The sequence below is a fragment of the Acipenser ruthenus genome, chromosome 23, assembly GCF_902713425.1.
Source record: "Acipenser ruthenus chromosome 23, fAciRut3.2 maternal haplotype, whole genome shotgun sequence".
NCBI classification, from domain to species: Eukaryota; Metazoa; Chordata; class Actinopteri; order Acipenseriformes; family Acipenseridae; genus Acipenser; species Acipenser ruthenus.
Genome location: NC_081211.1, coordinates 29,927,439 through 29,941,158, shown reverse-complemented (window position 1 = coordinate 29,941,158; position 13,720 = coordinate 29,927,439). Strand labels below are relative to the sequence as shown.

The 13,720-nt window shown below is 45.6% G+C and overlaps 1 protein-coding gene across 1 annotated transcript; it reads left to right on the top strand.

The window, feature by feature from the left end:
• The first annotated feature begins 33 nt into the window (after positions 1-33).
• On the top strand, positions 34-5,372 carry LOC117431741 (large ribosomal subunit protein uL22m-like). Its single transcript, XM_058997240.1, has 7 exons — positions 34-291; positions 386-431; positions 1,130-1,265; positions 2,650-2,715; positions 3,085-3,162; positions 4,002-4,071; positions 4,734-5,372. Exons 1-7 carry the CDS (start codon positions 264-266, stop codon positions 4,940-4,942), a joined length of 633 nt encoding a protein of 210 aa, XP_058853223.1. The 5' UTR covers positions 34-263; the 3' UTR covers positions 4,943-5,372.
• Positions 5,373-13,720: the final 8,348 nt, after the last annotated feature.

Below are 13,720 nucleotides of genomic sequence, written 5' to 3'. Positions count from 1 at the left end.
TACAAGAGGGAAAGAGGGACACACTTAGTGATTCGGCATGCAGGGACTCACTCACTGACATATATTTAAAAGGAACCCATTAGTGGCGTGGCAATTCGATAAACCTTTTTTTAAACCGTTTTGTAAAGATTTCAATCAGATGGTGATTACGTGGGGCTAATAATATAAATATGAGGATTGTCAATGATTTATGAGCGATCTTTTTTTCTGCAATAGATTGGTCCAGCCTGACCTGCTGTAAAGCAGTTTGATATTTGGTCAACATGGCTGCGTCCTGCGCTGTTGGTTTGGGTAAGTCGGCTTGTATGTGATTTTGTGTTTGTAAATGTTTATTTAACGTAGTTTCTGGTAGACTGAACGTGCCGTTTATTTCCTCGTGTTTTAGGTGTTTCGTTGGCGAGAGGTCTTGTGAGATACGCAGAGGCAAGCCGGTAAGCAACACAAATGAACCCCTGCTGTACGGTCTGTATCAGTCAGAGGACATCCTGTATACAGAAATGCACGGTGCCGACACTCTGCTCCACACTGTCGTGCCCTGAGATGAATGTTTTACCAATTGATTTGTTAACACTTGCTGTGACTTACACATGAAGAGTCTAGATCGTGAATGTACCAATCAGATTCATGCGATTCCAGCCTGTCTCATATTCTAGAATTATTGCTGTTCTGGAAGTTCTGTAGATTACTGCAGTTTGCCTTAAATCCGTGTAAAATGGCTGGGACTCAAGGATATCCGTCCTCCGTGTGTACGTTTTGTGTAGTTTAACCTTTTATTGGGTTTCACAAAACAAGAAAGGACTTACTTGAAAATATTGATATGCTTCATTAGATATCTGAAAACAAAATTAATTTATGTATTGAAAACATTCACTCAAGTAGTCGTTATCAGGTGCTGCCATACCAGTAGTGTTGATAAGTAGAGGGATGAAATAAGACTCTGCTTGTGTTACAGCTTCACCTGTTTCAGGTTTCAATGCGAGCTTCATTAGCCACAGTGTGTACAGGTAACAAGCTCAGGAGTGTCTTATTAAACTCCTAGTAAAACCAGGACTGGACTGCACTGCTATGCAATGGGAGTCTTCTTTCCACCCCACATTCCTTTACTCCGGGCTTGTCCTTGCTTTCCCAGGTTGCTTGCACCATGCAGAGTCCTGCCTCAGTCCTGCATCCATACAACCACCGCTCTGGAAGGCAATAAAAACTGGGAGCGAAAGAACCGCGTCCTGCACCAGCCGCAGCCTCCCGAGGAAACACGCAGAGCAGCCGTGAGTGTCCATCAACTGCTTACTCTGAGCCTCTCTCATTTCAGAGTGCTGCAGTACATGCTTCTGTGCTGATCCTCTCTCATTTCACAATGCTAATACATGATTCTGTGCTGAGCCTCTCTCATTTCACAATGCTAATACATGCTTCTGTGCTGAGCCTCTCATTTCACAATGCTAATACATGCTTCTGTGCTGATCCTCTCTCATTTCACAATGCTAATACATGCTTCTGTGCTGAGCCTCTCTCATTTCACAATGCTAATACATGCTTCTGTGCTGAGCCTCTCTCATTTCACAATGCTAATACATGCTTCTGTGCAGAGACTCTCTCATTTCACAATGCTAATACATGCTTCTGTGCTGAGCCTCTCTCATTTCACAATGCTAATACATGCTTCTGTGCTGAGCCTCTCTCATTTCACAATGCTAATACATGCTTCTGTGCTGAGCCTCTCTCATTTCACAATGCTAATACATGCTTCTGTGCTGAGCCTCTCTCATTTCACAATGCTAATACATGCTTCTGTGCTGAGCCTCTCTCATTTCACAATGCTAATACATGCTTCTGTGCTGAGCCTCTCTCATTTCACAATGCTAATACATGCTTCTGTGCTGAGCCTCTCTCATTTCACAATGCTAATACATGCTTCTGTGCTGAGCCTCTCTCATTTCACAATGCTAATACATGCTTCTGTGCTGAGCCTCTCTCATTTCACAATGCTAATACATGCTTCTGTGCTGAGCCTCTCTCATTTCACAATGCTAATACATGCTTCTGTGCTGAGCCTCTCTCATTTCACAATGCTAATACATGCTTCTGTGCTGAGCCTCTCTCATTTCACAATGCTAATACATGCTTCTGTGCTGAGCCTCTCTCATTTCACAATGCTAATACATGCTTCTGTGCTGAGCCTCTCTCATTTCACAATGCTAATACATGCTTCTGTGCTGAGCCTCTCTCATTTCACAATGCTAATACATGCTTCTGTGCTGAGCCTCTCTCATTTCACAATGCTAATACATGCTTCTGTGCTGAGCCTCTCTCATTTCACAATGCTAATACATGCTTCTGTGCTGAGCCTCTCTCATTTCACAATGCTAATACATGCTTCTGTGCTGAGCCTCTCTCATTTCACAATGCTAATACATGCTTCTGTGCTGAGCCTCTCTCATTTCACAATGCTAATACATGCTTCTGTGCTGAGCCTCTCTCATTTCACAATGCTAATACATGCTTCTGTGCTGAGCCTCTCATTTCACAATGTAATATTCAGTTGTAAAAGGGCTCCAAAGGAGAATGCTGGGATATTTCAGCTCTGGGGTGTTTCAGCTCTGGGGTGTTTCAGTTGCCGGTCTAACTGTAAAGTATGTACCTTCTCTGCAGGAAGTATTCCACTGTCGAAGACAAATTAAATACAGCAAGGACAAGATGTGGTATTTGGCAAAAATGGTGAGTAATTGGAGGCTCCTTGTCGGAGGGTTTCATCGCTGGGCCAACCTGTTTTTCTGCTTTATACATTTTGAAGAGCCTCAGCAGTGATCAGAAAGATGTTTTTTAGTAACCACTAGGGGGCAGTAGAAGCTCAGGCAGTCTGGTCATCAGAACTGAAGAAGAATCTGTGTGGTTTCTCATCCTCATGTTACCAGCACTCTGAGCTCTCCTTTTGAGATTTAACTTCTCTTAATCCAGCACAGAGTGTAACTGAAATAGGACGTCCATGTAGTTCTGGGCACTGCATCACTGAAGAGCCTGGAGGGTTTGCAGTGTACAGTGTTGGGACAGACTCTCACCCGCCACTGTCTTTGTCTTGTTTCACAGATCAGAGGCATGACTATTGAGCAGGCCATTGCACAGCTGGAGTTCAATGACAAAAAGGGGGCGGCAATAATCAAAGAGGTAAGGGATGTGATGCATCGTGCTGCTGAATCTGCTGTGGCCACAGAGTGTTTCCATAGGCAATTCATTCAGCTGTACTTTCTAACAGGTACTGCAAAGCTATATTTTGATTCGGAGGAAGACTGCGTTGAAAAGGGTGCATGCACGGATGCAGAGGAAGCCGTACCAGTTTCTCTTGATTGTTTTCTAGCTGTTGCTTACATTGATTTAAAGCAGCAATGTGCACCCAAGGTGTTTTTATTTCTTATAATACCACGTGTGTACGTGTGTGTGTGTGTGTGTGCGTGTCAGTGTAAAAGAGCCGGGCTCGTCTGCATCCGTGGTTACAGAGCTTTTAACCTCCCCTCACCTCACCGACCGCGGACAGGATCCGTAATGACACTGCATCACATAGCACTGCCCGTCACAGCTGCACTGAATGGCCCTTATTGAATACGTTGCCCATTGATCACAATGTCCACAGTAGTATTGTACCATCAGCCTGACCTGGTTTATATAGCTGTGCCACCCCCTCAGTTATTTTGAGATGTTAGTAATTGAAACATGTGTGCAAGGTGGGAGCTGTTGAAACATTGAGAGCCCAATAGAATTTCCATTAGTCTTAAGAACATTTTTTGATCATGAAAAACAAAGTGCTTTACTGCTCCCATGTGCAGGTATATCTGTAGGATCTGTAGGTTGAAATGCATTGCTAATATGCATGTCCTGTTCCTCCAAATGGTAGAATTAAACTGATGTTGGGAAACAAATGTACTTGGTTGCTATAAGCACTTATTGCAAATGAAGTGGAACGTGTGATGAATGATGAACCTGTGACCTGAATCTTTCATTGTGTGTAGGTTCTTCTGGAAGCCCAGGAGATGGCAGTGAAAAGCCACAATGTTGAATACAAGTCGAATCTGTATGTTGGTAAGTGGATTCCACACTGCAGATAGCATGGCTGTGTTTTTAAATAGCTCAGGTCTTCAGAAAGAGAAAGCTGCCTGCATGCACAGTCGTATGCTTCGTGGCAGTCCTGCAATAAGTCCTCCTCCTGGGAATAATGTATAATGTGAAGAGAACTGGTGCAGGCAGCCTGGGGAGCACGTTCAGACTACAGGCTCTGCACAGAAGAGTCTGGAACGTGCTCATGCGCCAGATCGCTGAGTCTGCGAGCAGCAGATGGCAGTCTTGTGTTTTAAGTTTGCAGTAACGGGTTTTGTATGAGAGAGGTCTGTTTTTAAACCAGGTTTTTGGTCTACTGAGCTTCTTATTGTGAGACACTGATTGGCATTTTGCTTCTTCGTATTCATCAGAGTGATATCTTTTGCTTATTTTAGCTCTTTATTCTTCCCTTTAGATTGTTGTTATGTCTACCCCAGTGTGTCAGTTCAGGGATGGAAATAAGAATCCCATTGCATAGCAGTTTGATCCATTCCTGGTTTTGCTATGAGTTTATTAAGACACACCTGAGCTTGTTACCAGTGCGCCGTGGCTAATCAAGCATGTGTTAAAACCTGGAGTGGGTGAAATTGCTCTGCAATAGGAGTCCTGTTCCCATTGGTTTGACAGCGTTTCTGTTGTGTTCACAGCCGAGTCCTTCTCTGGTAAGGGTCAGTATCTGAAGCGAATCCGAATCCATGGCAGAGGCATGTTCGGCATCATGGACAAGGTGTACTGCCATTACTTTGTGAAGCTGGTGGAGGGCGTGGCTCCCACAGAGGAGCCGAGGACTGGCTTTGATCAGGCCAAGGAGTATGTGCAACAGCTTCGCAATCGAACCATCATCCACTCTCTGTAGCAAAGAAACACATGGCATCCTCCAGCAAGCTCTCACACATCATCCTACAGCAAGCTCTCACACATCATCCTACAGCAAGCCCTCACACATCATCCTCCAGCAAGCTCTCACACATCATCCTACAGCAAGCCCTCACACATCATCCTCCAGCAAGCTCTCACACATCATCCTCCAGCAAGCTCTCACACATCATCCTACAGCAAGCCTTCACACATCATCCTCCAGCAAGCTCTCACACATCATCCTCCAGCAAGCTCTCACACATCATCCTACAGCAAGCCCTCACACATCATCCTCCAGCAAGCTCTCACACATCATCCTACAGCAAGCCCTCACACATCATCCTCCAGCAAGCTCTCACACATCATCCTCCAGCGAGCCCTCACACATCATCCTCCAGCAAGCTCTCACACATCATCCTCCAGCAAGCTCTCACACATCATCCTCCAGCAAGCTCTCACACATCATCCTCCAGCAAGCTCTCACACATCATCCTCCAGCAAGCCTTCACACATCATCCTCCAGCAAGCTCTCGCACATCATCCTCCAGCAAGCTCTCGCACATCATCCTCCAGCAAGCTCTCACACATCATCCTACAGCAAGCTCTCACACATCATCCTACAGCAAGCTCTCACACATCATCCTCCAGCAAGCTCTCACACATCATCCTCCAGCAAGCTCTCACACATCATCCTACAGCAAGCTCTCACACATCATCCTACAGCAAGCTCTCGCACATCATCCTCCAGCAAGCTCTCACACATCATCCTCCAGCAAGCTCTCACACATCATCCTCCAGCAAGCTCTCGCACATCATCCTCCAGCAAGCTCTCACACATCATCCTACAGCAAGCCCTCACACATCATCCTCCAGCAAGCTCTCACACATCATCCTCCAGCGAGCCCTCACACATCATCCTCCAGCAAGCTCTCACACATCATCCTACAGCAAGCTCTCGCACATCATCCTCCAGCAAGCTCTCACACATCATCCTCCAGCAAGCTCTCGCACATCATCCTCCAGCAAGCTCTCGCACATCATCCTCCAGCGAGCCCTCACACATCATCCTCCAGCAAGCTCTCGCACATCATCCTCCAGCAAGCTCTCGCACATCATCCTCCAGCAAGCTCTCGCACATCATCCTCCAGCAAGCTCTCACACATCATCCTCCAGCAAGCTCTCGCACATCATCCTCCAGCAAGCTCTCACACATCATCCTCCAGCAAGCTCTCACACATCATCCTCCAGCAAGCTCTCGCACATCATCCTCCAGCAAGCTCTCACACATCATCCTCCAGCAAGCTCTCACACATCATCCTCCAGCAAGCTCTCGCACATCATCCTCCAGCGAGCCCTCACACATCATCCTCCAGCAAGCTCTCGCACATCATCCTCCAGCAAGCTCTCGCACATCATCCTCCAGCAAGCTCTCGCACATCATCCTCCAGCAAGCTCTCACACATCATCCTCCAGCAAGCTCTCGCACATCATCCTCCAGCGAGCCCTCACACATCATCCTCCAGCAAGCTCTCGCACATCATCCTACAGCAAGCCCTCACACATCATCCTCCAGCAAGCTCTCGCACATCATCCTCCAGCAAGCCCTCACACATCATCCTCCAGCGAGCCCTCACACATCATCCTCCAGCAAGCCCTCACACATCATCCTCCAGCAAGCTCTTTTGTGTTAATCTAAACAATAAACATGATATCCAGTCCATTTCCAAAGGCAGTGTGTGTGTTTTTGTTTCTTTTTATTAATATGACTCAGACAGAGAGAGATGGATTCAAAAGAAAGTCTTGCTGTTGCAGATGGATGATGGACAATCGATACCACAGAGCTGTTTTTATTGTGTTTTGAGTCAGTTAGACAGGAATCGAGAAACCTTTTAATCAGACACCAGGGGTCGTTCTCCTCACGCTAGCGCAGTGGGGGGGGGGGGGGAGTTGTTCCATACTCGGTGTATGGATCTCTACATTCATCTTCTGCCTTGAATGTTATACAGCTTGCCAAAATACAATATGATTTGTTAAAAAAAAAATAAAAAAACACTGAAGGGCTTGTTTTAGTCTTGATGTTTTGACTCTGTAGACCTGGCTGAAGCGTGCCTGCTCATGAGAACGGCACATAAGCCCTCTCAGAAGCCCTTTTTGCCGGATGCTCTGAACTGTAGTTGTAACTCTCAGTTGCTTCTTATGTGGTATACCAGGTGAACATGCACTCTGAATACTGAAGGTCTGCAGCTCCACTCAGTGCTGCTGTGTATTTCTCCTGTACTCTTCCTTGCCCTCTGTGTAAGCGTTCTGTCCTACTTTCTTCCTTTCTGTACAGCTACCTGGTTTCTTTACTCAGCTGGAATTGCTTTAAGTGTTTTTTTGTATTATTATTAAATGCCATCTTCTGGCCTCAATTCCAGTAAAGTGCCCTCAATTTCAGATGAGAAGCCTGTCCTCTTTAAAAGCTCACAGATCCGTACGAAACATGCAGCTCAAATGGACCAGCGGCATACTTGCTTTACACAGGTTTTTTAGCTTTTTTGCTTTATGTCAAAATATAGTGCTTTAAAAATAAATGACAGCCACACAACTATGATCCTATCTGACATGGTCAAGGCAATGGAAGAGGCTGTGTGTCTTGCACAGATACTGGTCAGTGCAATGGAAGAGGTTGTGTGTCTTGCACAGATACTGGTCAGTGCAATGGAAGAGGTTGTGTGTCTTGCACAGATACTGGTCAGTGCAATGGAAGAGGCTGTGTGTCTTGCACAGATACTGGTCAGTGCAATGGAAGAGGCTGTGTGTCTTGCACAGATACTGGTCAGTGCAATGGAAGAGGCTGTGTGTCTTGCAGAGATACTGGTCAGTGCAATGGAAGAGGCTGTGTATCTTGCACAGGTACTGGTCAGTGCAGACGTTCACAAACACCCCTTTCCTTGTGCTGGCCTGAGACGTTCACAAACACCCCTTTCCTTGTGCTGGCCTGAGACGTTCACAAACACCCCTTTCCTTGTGCTGGCCTGAGACGTTCACAAACACCCCTTTCCTTGTGCTGGCCTGAGACGTTCATAAACACCCCTTTCCTTGTGCTGGCCTGAGACGTTCACAAACACCCCTTTCCTTGTGCTGGCCTGAGACGTTCATAAACACCCCTTTCCTTGTGCTGGCCTGAGACGTTCATAAACACCCCTTTCCTTGTGCTGGCCTGAGACGTTCATAAACATGTTTCTGTGAAACCTAAAAGCTAATGAAGCATTCGGAGTGATGCCTTTAGAAGCAGTGATTTGCTGATATTAAGAGTCTTCCTCATGCATTTGCGTCCTATTGAATTGGTATTGACACATGACATAGCCCTGCACACTAGTACAATCTGTAAAGCAGCAGGAGCTGATCCCCACCCCCTGGCATCGCTCTTGCTGTGCTGGGGAACATGTCTCTGTCATTGTTAAACAAGAAGACAATGCCTTTAAGCATATTATACAGGGTTTGAGAGCAGAGGGGGAATAGCTCCACTACTAATGAAATCTAAAGACCTCTGATCTCAAATGCAAACGTTTGTACAAATGATTGTTGCCAGTTTTAATGTTGAACTGTTCCCACTAGAGGTCCCTGTCTGTCCTATGTATCCTCACTAAATGCACGAGTGGCAACTGTATTAAATAGCAGCTTTTTCTATATTGAGGAAAATTGGGCAGGGTTATTAAAAGTGAACCGTATTAATCAGATCAGGCAACATTTCATTCATGTCACACACAATTCAATAAAATGTGTCAAACATGTCATACATTTCAACAGATTAACTCAACAAACACAAAGGAAGTTGGTCTTACAGCGATTCATAAAGGAACATTTAGTCTGAAAGAGCAAGGGGCTCATTAAAGCGCTGCAGTGCTGCTGTCGTAGTATTGTGGGTGCAGTTAGTCTCCAGCAGCGCATCAAGACGCCCTGAACACGTGTGCAGAACTCCTGCATTGCACTGGGTTTGAATCGCCTGCTTTCATGTTGGCCAGGAAGGATGTCTTCTAAGTGAGCATGGCTCCGTGGTGTAACACTGCAGCATGAAGTGATTTGCTCTTCAAGTCTGGAGTTTATAGAGTTTGCTGAAGGAAGCTCAGCCATGCCAGATCTATGCCTGTCTCACTGGTTCAGCTCCTACAAAGAGCTGTGACTGACAGCACTCAGCAAAACTGAGCACCGGACCCAACCTTAGTGATACTCAAAGGCTTGGCTTGAGGCAGGACGTCCAAACACTACGCCTCTAAAGTACAGTCAAATAGTGAAACAGAGAAATAGCACCCTGAATATTAACCCTCACCCAAACCCTCACCCTCACCCTCACCTCAAAACGTCCACTTTAAGTGTCAGGTTGCTGCACTACAGTAACGGGTGTGCTGTCCTCTTGGGCACAGCAGTGCTGCACATGTAGGTTCAGGACCCTGCTGTAGTGATTTCCACCTGCTCTGGGTTCACAGCAGATTGAACTTGTATGTGTTTGCATACCCTGTAAGCCTGCCCTACACTGCAGGTGTAACACAAGGAGCAGGTGCGTGTGTGAGTGTAATACAGGCACTGACACAGACTGCCCTGTGCAATCGTGCTCTTCAGCTCCATCTGTAACTCGTGCTGGAAGCTCGTCGGCTCTGGCAGCGCTCGCTGATTTCTCTCTGTCACCAGGATCCAGAAAGAGGTGTTTCCAGTGCATGCTTGCACTTGTTATATTTATCAGTACTGCGTTTACACACTGTAGTCTGCTATGGGATGTAGGGATTGCTGGTATCAGGTCTCTGAATCCTTGCTTTGGATTTCTTATGCAGATGTGTGTGAGGGGGAGATGCAGCTGTAGTAATACCATCTGAGGCAGAAACGAATGGCATGTTTTCTTTTACTTCACTTGAGAGCTGCACATTTCTTTACTGAACTCGTGCTAATGATATACAATTCTAACGAGCTGGCTGAAGAACAGGGCACCAGAAGAGTAGGCGAGAGTAGGTTTCTTCTGATTTATATATGCCAATACTTGCTGCAATGGTTTTGTGAGGTTGGTTATTTAAGACGCTTGTAAAATCCCCAGCAGTCTGAATATTTTTTTTGAGCTTTATTTGAATCGCTTCATGCTGCAAATGTGAAGAATTTCACAGATTATCCTACATAATCACATTTAAAAACCACAAAACACAAGTATTCATACCATTTGTTACTGTACGATGGCTTTTCAAAGTGCCTGTGGAAGGTAATGTGCATTGTTATGTGGTGTGCAGTCTTTATTATGCTCTTGTGAGTGCTACACAGGGTGCAATTCAAGCAAAGTGTTAGCATTTGTATTGTGGCTGTTGTAGCCCACATAGTGGTGGGGGGGTTCAGTGTGATCACTGGAGACGAGGCTCGGGAGATTACCTCTCATTCTCTCGATGTGTCTGCACAGCGAGGGGCAGGTCTGGAGAGCTTACCTAAAGAAGGGAGAGTAGAGCGATCCTGCTTCGGACATCTCCGGAGAGCTTCTCAACAAAAAGAACCAGTCTCCCGAACCTCGGCTACCGAGGGGCTGGCACACTTGGTTCAAGCAGTGCCAGTTCCTCCATGTTAATCCCCTGCTAGTCCTCATGTGCTGCTGGCTTCCTGCAATGCAAACCAGCAAATCCCACAAAGCACCCCTTTCTAGCACGCACTGTAAAATCCACTGAGTTTGATTTGGTGAGATGCCAAGTCAATCACCCCTGATTAGACGAGTGTAAACATCCTAATCGTTTCCAAATGCAATGTGTGTGCTGTGCTGCCATGCCAAAGCAAGAGAGTCTGTCACATACACTGAAGAAGAAGAGCAGTCCTTCACGCTGTGTCATACTGTGAACAGAACATACACCCGGAGAAACTATAGACCCTCCTAAACATGCAGGGTGACATGCCTGCCAGCTGGGCAGGAACGAGCCTCAGAGGAGCATCGCAGCAGCAATATCTGCCCTTCTCCGTTCTCCAAAAAAACGTCTCGTGTGAGAAAACACATTTGTTGAAGGAGGCTTTAAAAGGAACACACAGCCACAAATGATAACATGTCTGAGACTTTTTAGAAGTTGTTTAAGACGCCTAATTAAAGCACAAAGTGGTCTAATATTTTCATACAGGACGAGTGCCTGTTTCGATATCACTGATTACTGAGCAAAAATTGTAATTCTGTCACCCTGAGGTTTTCATGCAGGTTGGTATGTAAAGGATATAAATGACTCACATTATGCATGCGTAGCGACCAGCACCACCTCTGCCAATGCTACCCTCCTAAAGATAACAGAAGACTGTCAACTCATTTGCAGACTACTAGCACTAGTATCTACTCCAGCCCCTATGTTCTACAGCATGCTGTCCAGGGGTGTTAGCTAAATGAGTCAGAAGGAGTTTTATTTCCGATTTCTACCCGTCTGCTTGTCGGTTGTATCGGCAGCACATTATTCTGTTCCCCATGTCTCTTGAAGCCCTGCTTCCTCCTGTCTCTGGTACTGTAGACCTGACAGGGCGACTCATAGATCTTGTCACTCTTTCCCCCCCTCAGGGTTTGCTTGTCTCACCACCTTATGTGCACTGTCATTATAGACAGGTAGTGTATATAAAGCATATGCTACAAGTGCACTGTTGAAGGGTGGTCATCTGCATCAAATGGAGCTGTTCTTTATCATCAGGATCATTGCACGTTTCATTATAGAAAAGCGCCTCTTTATTACACTGCAATAACACAGTGATTACACAGCTGGTTGTGTAATTGCAATGCAACTGCATGCAAAATGTAGGTAGTCTCCAACCTCTTTCTAATTGCATACATTAATGCATCTTTCTTAGTAATACCCTATACGATACCATGCACAGTGAATGCGGATTAGCTGCAAATACAGTGGCTGATTTACTCAGTTTCAACAGCTGAACCCTCAGCAAGTGCACCAGGTCTGCGCTGAAGCTGTGATCACATTCCTGCTTTCAGCTTTGCATTCAGCAGGCTCAAGGTTATAGGCTTCTGTAAGGTTGTTGTTTCATAAATCAGGCTATAATGCAATTGCTTGAGTTTGAAGCAGCGCGGCTATTAATTTGCCTCACACATCCAGGAGCACTTAGGGTGACATTACTAACACCGGGAATGCATGACCTCAGTCAGCTGACCTGTTGAAGCGAATGTTTTCATGCATGATCTCAGTCAGCTGACCTGTTGAAGCGAATGTTTTTATGCATGATCTCAGTCAGCTGACCTGTTGAAGCGAATGTTTTTATTAGGAAAGAAGAAGAAGAATTCTGAGTGGATGTTGTGTCTGGTTAAATAGCCTTGAGGTCAGAGAAGGAATGCAAAGTGTATTTGACAGAACTATCTCGAAGGCTAAGGGACTGTCATCAGCACATGCTGTGAATAACAAGGGTGAAGGTTGAAGGTGAAACTGAGACTGAGAAGGAATCAGTCTGCAGCTTGCCCTGTGTCTTGCTCAGGCTGCACTCTCCTCTTTTAGAAAACAACCACTCGTAGTGTAAAGAAGGTCTTTTCCAGTTTGCTATGTATTTCTTGCCCACTCGACTGTTCTGGAGCCCCTTCACTATTGGGAGACACACTCTGTATTCCACAAGCTGTTGTAAAAAAATCAAATAAAAGACATCACTGCACCGTTTCCTAATGAAAAGTGAACGCCGGCAAGGTATTCCACTTTTGTAGCATTTCCTTTTAAAGAGGCACATCCTTGCATCGCCTCAAGCAATGACATCTTCTTTGAAAGATGCCAACCTTGCCCCAGGCAATGAATCGTATTCATATGAACGAGCAAAAACAACCTTGCCCCATGCAGATGAGAATCCTTCATAGATGAAGTGAACTGATCAGCATTCTTCTAACCCTGCAACATTTGAAATACCGGTACAGTTACATCATATTTAAACATATTACAGCTTCAATAAGTTCTAGGGATGCCCTTAAATATCGTGTAGTAGAGTTTAGGCTGGACCCCTCCTTACACACCTGATTAGGATCACAGGTCAAGGTTCTGGATGGGCTCATTCCAATTCTAGAATATTTAAGGTGGATCGCAGGTCAAGGTTCTGGATGGGCTCATTCCGATTCTAGAATATTTAAGCAGGATACTGGGCCAGCAGTGCTGCAGACTGTGCAGGTGGAGGCCTCTTTCTAACCCATTCAATAAAAAACCACACAGATTTAAAAATGTTGAGGCTTGTGATTCCTCTGAAGACCCTGTGCTACCCTCATCCTGTAACTTGATTAGACCGAGTCGCAGAGACATGAACGACTTCCTCAGGGTCACCCGCTTGAATGAGACAGTGAAACCTATAGCTGCATTTGTCAGCTGGAATACAGATGCATGGGGTTTCCATTTCTTTGAAAGATCAGTGGCAGAGATACGTATGAAAGAAAAAAAGAGCGTCAATTGCAGATGTTACCAACACTTAAGTGCACAAATGAAGCATGCAGGCTTCTCTACCGACCCTGCCACCCTGGTTGTGCTTTTTTTGAAGGTATAATCAATGATCGAATAGGCATCCAATAATCCCAATCAGTTATTCATGATCGTGTGGTTTCTGTGCGGGGACAGGAAGTCTTAAGCTTGTTCTGATGTGGTTGACTCATTCCTGAACTGTTTCTCCGCACAGGTAGCTGTACATTTGATTTCTTGCCAGGACTGTGACCTCTGAGTGAATACAGAAGGGGCTGTGAGACGCACTTAATCACCGCCTAACTGCGTCTCAGCGGCTATCGCTTACAAAGATAAATAGAGAAACAGCCGATGACAACCTTGGGCTCTGA

What these genes read in the sequence shown, in the direction of transcription:
- LOC117431741 (XM_058997240.1), top strand. Translation starts at nt 264, where the DNA reads ATGGCTGCGTCCTGCGCTGTTGGTTTGG. An exon ending in GGGCGGCAATAATCAAAGAG is followed by an intron (nt 3,163 to 4,001) that starts GTAAGGGATGTG and finishes CATTGTGTGTAG; the next exon opens with GTTCTTCTGGAAGCCCAGGA. An exon ending in CAAGTCGAATCTGTATGTTG is followed by an intron (nt 4,072 to 4,733) that starts GTAAGTGGATTC and finishes TTGTGTTCACAG; the next exon opens with CCGAGTCCTTCTCTGGTAAG.